At 47.1% G+C, this 8803-nt stretch overlaps 1 protein-coding gene across 1 annotated transcript in view; it reads right to left on the bottom strand.

Annotated features, from left to right (window-relative positions):
• CHRNA5 (cholinergic receptor nicotinic alpha 5 subunit) overlaps positions 1–189 on the bottom strand; it is a 45678-nt gene extending 45489 nt beyond the window's left edge. The window contains exon 1 of the mRNA XM_029951872.1: positions 8–189. Within this exon, the coding sequence (XP_029807732.1) occupies positions 8–134 (127 nt within the window). The 5' untranslated portion in view covers positions 135–189. The remainder of the gene's footprint in view (positions 1–7) is intronic.
• Positions 190–8803: the final 8614 nt, after the last annotated feature.

Genomic DNA, 8803 nt, shown 5'->3' with positions numbered 1-8803 from the left:
GGCTCACCTCCAGGCGCGCCGCCCCCGGCGCCGGCCGGGCCCCAGCGCCCGGCGACCAACTGAAGCAGGAGGAGGAGGCGGAGCGGGCAGGACCCGAGGCCGAGGACTGCGGGCGTGGACCCCCGCGCCGACATCGCCGGGACCCGCGCGGGAACGCACGCAGCCGCCTCACCACGGTCCCGCGGGAAGAGAACGCGGGCTCCAGAGGGTCGGAGCTGGGAGGCGGGCGGCAGCCAAGGGAGAGCGGGCGGCGCCGAGGAGGGGCTGCTCGTCTCCTCAGACCCGAGTCGGCGAGGCCACCTCAGCGGGGAAGATTGCGGAGGGCTCGCCGCGAGTGAGACGGCTCGCCCGCCTGGCCCCGCCCCTTGCCTTGGCCCCGCCCCTTAGGCCAGGAGTCCCGCCTCCCTTCTCCTGGGCCCGCCTTTGGCCTCGCTCAGCTTAGCGCTTAGAGTTCCGCCTCTTCCGCCCCTGGCCCTGGCCCCGCCCCGGCTTCGTCCCTGGCCCCGCCCCGGCTCCGCCCCCGGGCCCGAAAGCCCTCGGAGGTAGTCGGTCGCCCAGTCCCAGCAAACCAAAGACCAGAGGCTGGTGCAGCTGGTCGACCAGCCAGCTGTGTGGCATCCAGCGACCCGGTCAGGCCCCCGCCTCCTTGTGCTCACCACCATTAATTAACGTCTGCGTTGTGCTCAGCACCAGGGAAAAGCAGACGGACAAACTGCCCCCAGAGAACAGGAGAAAGTTGTTGATGAGAACTGCCCCAGAACAGAGCGGGTGGCTGAAGCACGATGACGGGGCGGGGGGGGGGGGGGCCGTCTCGCTCTCTCGCCCGCTGCGTCGTCCCTGAAACGAGGCGGGGGGACCAGACGGCCCAGCCCGGACCTCCTTCAGGCGTCCCCCAAAATGAAGCGCAGCTCCTCAGCACAGGCTGTGCCCACCACTCTCACCCCCGTGTGGCCAGCAGCCAAGGTCTGTAACCACTGCCCCCGCCTTGACCAGGAGTGAACATCTGTAACCAGTGCCCCCCCCTCCTGTGCGGTCAGCGGTGAAAGCCTATAAAGATTGGTGTCTCCATCCACCACACACGAAGCCACTTGGAAGGTGATTGGGGCTGACGGCTGGAGGACGGTCTCCAGTCTCTGCAGATCATAGGTTTCATCCTCTGTTCGTAATTGATTAGAAAGCTTCATTTGGCTGAAGAGATTTGGGCAAATTAACTTTAAACTTCAGTGGCAGAGCGTTTCAGTGATTTTTCACAGAAAGCTTTATGGAGCTGACATCTCTAACAGTCCTTGTGAGCAGGAATTTGACATCAAACTCCAGACTCCGTAAACCTGTTTAAAAACCTGGTTAAAAAGAATGCAAATGACAGAATTTAGGTAGGACTTTTTTCCTACAACCAGGAACATGGAGACCATATCCAATGAAGCTACTCTGCAGAAGCCAAAGGGGCCGTAGAAAAGGGATCCCTAAGATGATAAGTAGGTTGGCCATTAATTACACACCTGCAGAGGAAGGAAGCTGTCCTCCCTTCACTGCAAATTTCTCTTTTGCTCTGAACAATATGTGGAGCATACAGACACTGATGCGATTCACCCTCCCAGTGCTCGAGAAAGTCAAGTGGTATTCCACTTTTACAGCTGGGGGATTTGAAACAGAGTGGTTGAGTAAGTGCTGAAGGTCACAGTACCTGTCGGTGGAAAAACCAGAATTAAAAGGCTGTTAGCTCAGCCGCAGCAAGCATAATTGCAACTCCTGGACCTCCCTGGGGCGTTCTCTCAATAACCACAAGAACAATGGTTATTTACATCATCTGTGAAAAGGACTACTAGTTGTGAAAGGCAAAGTAATTTATTGGGCGCTTTAAAATCCAAGCAAATAATTATGGAATATAAAGTATGCATTTTGGATGGCTTTTTTTAGGATATGCCAATTATTTCCAGTTGCTGGACACGGCGGCTGCACCTGACCCGGATGATAGGCGTCCTCACACCGCTAGGAGACGTGGCTGACAAATGGCATGAATACCACAGCTACCGCAGCCACTGAGTCCCCTGAAGCGGCATCTGTCCGCCAGCTTTCTGAGCTTCCACCAAAGGGACTGCTGCACAGTCTTCACAATGCACCTGCCTCCCAGACTCCCTCTGATGGGGGTGGGATTTTTATTACACTTCCCTGCCTTCGTCCATCTCTTCCTCTTCTGTGAACATCCACACCCACCCTTTCTTCCAGACCCACTCAAACGCCACTCACCCCGTGAGGCACAGCTGGGTCCCCCAGCCACAGCCACAGCCACAGCCACCTCCGTCCGGTCCCAGAACACTTCACTTTTATTCTCTGACAGCACTTCCTACTTCCCATCTTCTCTATTTCTCCATAAATCTTCTGTGCTTTACTAGGTAATGAGCTCCCGGGCCTAGAATGTAGGTTTATTAATCGTTACAATATGCACTTGCCAGTCAGTGCCTTGCCATAGAAAGTGGAATTTAATAATTGTCCTATTAACCTCGCCAAGCAGCAGGAGAATGTCATAATCAAAGCACTTTTTAAATACACTTGCCCACTTACTCTCAAGCGGTGCTACAATAGCAGTGTTTGTATTACCTCGTCCTGCTCTCCACAGTCCTCTTAGCAGGCCTGCCCCTTCCACTGCATGTCGGGAACTCCAGGGCTCACGTTTGGGACCGATTTTCTTGTGCGCGCACCCCACGCTCTGTGATCTCATGCACGTAGATATCGTGCACACGCTGACAATGACAGACGCACAGATGCTGATCTCTCTGCTGAGCTCCAGTATGTCCCGCTGGGCATGTGACGATACTGTCACTTGGACATGTCACTTCATACACCCCAAACCACTGTCTCTTCCTCACCGTCCTGTCAGTGGCACCACCATCCAACTAATTACTCAAGTTGAAAACCTGGATGGCATCCTTGGTTCCCAGCCCTGCTTCCCTCAGCACGTCTAATCCCCTTTCTGAGCCGCTTACCTTGGCTACACCTTGAATCATGCTACGGTGGTACTGTCCATGCTTGATCTCCAGCTTACACTGCTGCCCTGCCCTCTCTAGCACATTCTGCAGATGGCAGCCTTCTTAACGCAGAACCCAAAGCCCAAATCCACGCCAGGGGCCCCGAGTAGCCCCCACTGCCCTCACCACCAGCTCCATGACACGCCCCTCCCCCTTGCAGGAACCACCCAGCAGTGTCCCCGCAAAGCCCTTCCCATAACTGCTCCTTTTGCCTGCCTTTTCTCTCCCTAACCCCCCACCCCCCCTGCTCTACCTAATTCCTACTCCTCCCAGAGTGAGCAGAACTGTCACCACTTGAGAGACAAAAGCAGCCTATGTAAGTGGGGTCCTCTGCTCCCTCTGCCTCTTACTCTCCACACTTCCCCTCAGCACACAGCAGTCTGTGATCACACACCCTTCAGTATGCGATTCCTCTGATACAACAGTAGCTCCCAAAGGGCAGCAGCTGTGTCTGTGGGGTTCACCAGTGCGCCCCCCGTACATGGAGCTCACATAGATGCTCAGGATGTTACTGGATTAATAAACGAATGTTGGGCAGTTGCCCAAGATCTCAGAGCAGGGACTCAAATCCAGGTGACCTGGCTTCAGAGACAACCACACTAAACAAAGTTTCTCTTTCGGAGCCCCACCCCGGATCTTTTAGGTTGTGACTTAAAACCTGGAGGCAGAAGAGAAAGGCTGTAGAGGCTCAGCCACTGGCCCAAGTGTTCAGCGGCTGGCAGCCATTACCCTTTATGGGACAATTATTCTCTGACGCACTTTTGCACTCACAAAACCCTTAAGCAAAGGGCACTTGGTGATTTGCAAGGAAAAAAGAGCACCCGGGAAGGGAATTAGGCGTCAGATATGCGTTGTCGTCTGCAAGTGGGGTGACCCGATGCGTCGTCTTGCACACCGGCGTTGTTGACTTCCTTTCTTATAATGGGGTCAACTGAGCTAAATGCAGAGCCGGGCAGATCTCTGAATCTCCCACTCAGCGTTTCCACTGTAGTTTGGTGATAAATTCTGCTGTGAGCCTTTAAGATGAAAGCCAAACTGAAAAGTTAATTAAAGATAAAAATGGATGCTGTCAATTTTACTACTGAAATTAAATGTTTTCACAGATTAAAGCAAGAAAAGCAAGGATTGATAGGGTATTAATATTCAGTCCTTCAAAAGAAATGATATAAAAATAAAAGTTCCTTTTCAGGGGCTATTTCAATGGCTGTAATCAAAATGTAAAAGGGCAAACATATTTTAATGTACAGAGCTTTAAGAAAGAAAAGTAATTGGCCATATTTTTGTTAGATTGTAATAGCTGAATAGTAGTCCATAAAATCACATATCACAAAAATATAAACCATATATATAACTGAGCTGTCTCAATAGACTTTAAAAATAGTGTGTGTGTGTGTGTGTGTGTGTGTGTGTGTGTGTGTATACATATATACATGTACCCTGGAAAAATATCAGTTCTTGTTACAAAGATACTGTTTTCCATCTAAAGAAAGTACAATAGAATTACCCATGCCCCCTAAATGTCAGAGCTTGTACATGTGGGAATGATGAATCACATCATGAAAGAATTTTTCTTTTAAAACAAACATTAACAAGGGGCGCCTGGGTGGCTTAGTCAGTTGAACATCTGACTTCGGCTCAGGTTATGATCTCATGGCTCATAAGTTCGAGCCCCGGATCTGGACTCTGTGCTGACAGCTCGGAGCCTGGAGCCTGCTTCAGATTCTGTGTCTCCTTCTTTCTCTCTCTCTCTCTGCCCTTACCCGCTTGTGCTCTGTGTCTGTCTCTCCCTCTCTCAGAAATAAACATGTAAAAAGTTTAAAAAACAGACACACAAAAGGATAGATTTAATTAAATCTACACACACACATACACACACACGACAATGATAATCATGTAGAGGTTCTAGATAGGTTACTTCGCTTCACTGTGGTCACCATTTCACAATGTGTGCATTTATTAAACATCAACTTGTGTGCTGTGGGTGCTATTTTTATATGTCAATGCTATCTCAATTATGCTGCAAAAAATTTTTTTCTATAGTGAAAAAGAACAAAAGAAAAATTTATCTGTCGATAAATTTCTTCAGCAGATTTGCCATTACTTAAATATGCTAAAGCTCAACATTTGTATACTAAATAAGCACAACCCATTATATATAAATACTTATTACATTAAGTGACCTGTTCATCATAGGTGGCATACTAGTATACATTTATAAAATAAAAGCAAATAAGTTTATAAATATGTAAAAATCTGTATATAAATAAATTTATAAAATAAATTTATGCCCCTATTTTTTTTTATTTTTTAGGACAGTGTCTTTATATATTTTTTTAAATTTTGATTTATTTTTGAGAGAGACCAAGTGGGGGAGGAGCAGAGATAAAGGGAGGGGGGGGAGGGAGAGAGAAAGAGAGAGAGAGAGAGAGAGAGAGAGACATCCAAGCAGGCTCCGTTCAGTGCAGAGTCTGATGTGGGGCTCAAACCCACAAACTTTGAGATCATGACCTGAGCCAAAATCAAGAGTCAGATGCTCAACTGGACTGAGCCACCCAGGTGTCCCTATGTCTCTATTTAATGTCTGCAAGACACAATTGTAAATGTTCAATTCTGTGCAAAAGGTAGAATTTGAGTATTCTTATCCAACATACAACCTGTATGTCACTCACTTTCTCTTCTGGAACTGAGAGATATTTATAGACACTGCCACATATATAAAAAATAAGTTCTGAGGACAAATTATACTGTAGGTAGAGGCCACAAATGCTCCAGAAATTTGTGGCTACAACACCAAGCAAGAGAACCGCAGTCTTAGAATTTAACTTAATGATTGCCAATTTAATTGTTCCCAAATTATTCCCACTCCAATCAAGGGATATAAAATTCTGAAACTCAAAAGCACACATAAAATTCAAATTTAAATAGATTTCACTTTCATTTGTAATTTGCAAACTTCCATATCATGCTTTTAGGGAAGTGAGAATAAAATAAAACCAAAATGGAGCAGTTTCTATACTATGTTTGGGAACCTGCTCTAATATTTATTTAGCAAGAAGTGGACTTGCTCACTTAGCTTCATTTCCTGGACAATGCCAATTGATGTCAGGTTTTTTATATGGATAAGAAGCAAGACCAGATGAGTATTTTTCAGCAATACAAAAAGCTCCCTCTGAAGGTCAGGGTAACATATGACATTGATTGTCCCAGAGAATTGATGATCTTTAACCTAATTCTAAGCCACCTGACCCAAGTCTCTAAAAATTGGTTATCATTCGGTAACTTCCAGGTCCACAGCTGTCTCACCTGAGACGCAATCTTTCCTTATCCTATTCTTATTCTTCTAGAACACACTTGATTAATTTTAGGTGTTTTCAATTTTTTGAAAACTAAAGAATACTTGGGGCACCTGGGTGACTCAGTCAGTGAAGCGCCCGATTTCAGCTCAGGTCATGATCTCACAGTTTGTGAGTTTGAGCCCCACATCAGGGCTCAGAGCCTGCAGCCTGCTTCAGATTCTGTCTCCTTCTCTCTCTCTCTCTCTCTCTCTCTCTCTCTCTCTCTGCCCTTACCCGTCTGTGCTCTGTGTCTGTCCCTCCTCTCTCTCAGAAATAAACATTAAAAAAAATTTTTTAAAGAAAACTACAGAATACTTGAAGCCACCTGCATGCCAAAGGAAATTTTGATCCTTGACTACATACGATCTTCTCAGTCACTGCTGAACCAGAGTTGAACTTGCTCGTTGTGCTTCTGATGCACATCTGATCTCCCCAACGCTCTCAGATAACAGCCTGGGAACACAGAAAGATGGCGGTGTTCTGAAACGTGCACAGCCGTTGGTCTTTGATATCAAATAAGCATCAGTTTAGAGTCTTGCTCTGTCACTTCCTAGCTCTTCATTCAACAGATATTTAAGAATCAACCATATGCTAAGTTCTTGGGATGATGTAGTGAACAAGACAGATACATCCCTGTTTTCAGGGAACTTACTGCCTAGGGGAGGAAGGCAGAAAATGAAATAGTTTCAAAATTTGCTAAGAATTCTTGAGGAAATAAATAGAAAGTGATGGGGTCAGGGCGGGGGTTATGGGGAGGTGGCCTGAAGATGAGAAAACACCAGTCATGCCCGAGGGACATTCCAGATAAAGAGGCCCTAAGGTAGACAAGAGCGTAGTGTGAGCGCAGGACAGAGATGGGTCATCAAGATGGGGGGTGAGGAGAGGCTGGAATGAAGAGAATGGATTTCCTTCTTGGGACAATGGAGAGCATTGGTCACCCAGGTTTGTACTGCAAATTATATTATTGGGGGGGTCCTCTTAAAGCAGAAGAATACGTTATAAATACATATTAGGTATGATCTTGGATATTTAATTAGAGTTTTAAAAGACTCAACAAACGACGCATCTTTTTTTTTTTAACTTTTTTTTTAATGTTTTATTTATTTTTGATACAGAGAGAGACAGAGCATGAGAGAGGGAGGGGCAGAGAGAGGAGGAGACCCAGAATCTGAAGCAGGCTCCAAGCTCCGAGCTGGCTGTCAGCACAGAGCCCGACGCGGGGCTCGAACCCACGAACGTGAGATCTGACCTGAGCCGAAGCCGGCCGCTCAACCGACTGAGCCACCCAGGCGCCCCTCGACGCATCTTTAAAAAGTGGAGACAAATATTGCCGTGTCTAGAAAACGATGGGGTTTGATGAACGGACACACCTGTGTTGTAAGTTTTCTTCTGTTTGACTTGAGAACTGAATCCTCAGCCTATAATTCTGTGCATCTGAACACCGGAAGGGTTTGCCGTAGACTAGATTCTGACTCCACAGCCATCCGGCCTTGTTTCTCTTCCACTGTGCAGATGCTTCCAATGACAGACATCACAGAAGACGCTGTTCATGTGGCGACAGCTTCCCGTCATGGTGCTGGGTAGGCTGGCATAGTAGTTGGAAGGAAATGGCCTGGAAGCCATTTCTACTCTGGGATGATTAACAAAAGTGACAATAAATAGATTCCAGTATGGCCTTGACCACTGCAAAGACTTCCACAAGGACGGGAAGTTGGTATGGAAATAGACGGTGGCACTCATTAAATTGCAGTTAGAAGATCTCAGTTTTGCAAACTTCACAAGAAGCAGGTCAGCATGAGAACATATTGTTAGTGTCCTTCCTGGGCCTTGGAAGGGGCCACATGAGTGAGGGGCTCCAAAGCTTAAGCTTCATTCATATCCCCATAAATTTGTGAAGTTCTCTGATGGGAAACCAGTGAAAGGGTCAGGGCATGTGCTCTGTGCTCTGACCCATGAAGGTCACTCAAGCAGTGAAGAGGGACAGGTGTGAGAGGCCCCGTGGAGGCGCAGGCCAGGATGATGGGCACAGCCTGGGGACACTGGAACTGTGTGACTAGGCACAAGTCACCCACCTTTTCTGAGCTTTGGCTTTCTCAGTCTCAGAAAGACTGCCCCTAGGTCACCAAGCACATCGGGCACCCTCCACAACAGAGTGCTGTAATTATAATAGATGTTTTATAAGGTCATTGTGAGAATCAGCAAACACAAGGTAACTGACACGTTTACTCCACAAAGGAGTTTCTGCGGTTGTATACGGAAAGGGTTTTCTAAGACTTCAAAACACTTGCAAAGACCAATGAGAAGGGAAAAATCATACTTTAATTTTTTCTTTGAGACTATTTTTAAACAGATGGCCTGTAATTTGCCACAGTTCACCAGTACACTTATTCAGCATCTAAAATGGGCCAGTGAGATAGTTAACAGTGGCTAACTCTAAGCAAG

The sequence above is a fragment of the Suricata suricatta genome, chromosome 9 (genome assembly GCF_006229205.1).
Source record: "Suricata suricatta isolate VVHF042 chromosome 9, meerkat_22Aug2017_6uvM2_HiC, whole genome shotgun sequence".
NCBI classification, from domain to species: Eukaryota; Metazoa; Chordata; class Mammalia; order Carnivora; family Herpestidae; genus Suricata; species Suricata suricatta.
This window is presented reverse-complemented; position numbering and strand designations above follow the sequence as displayed.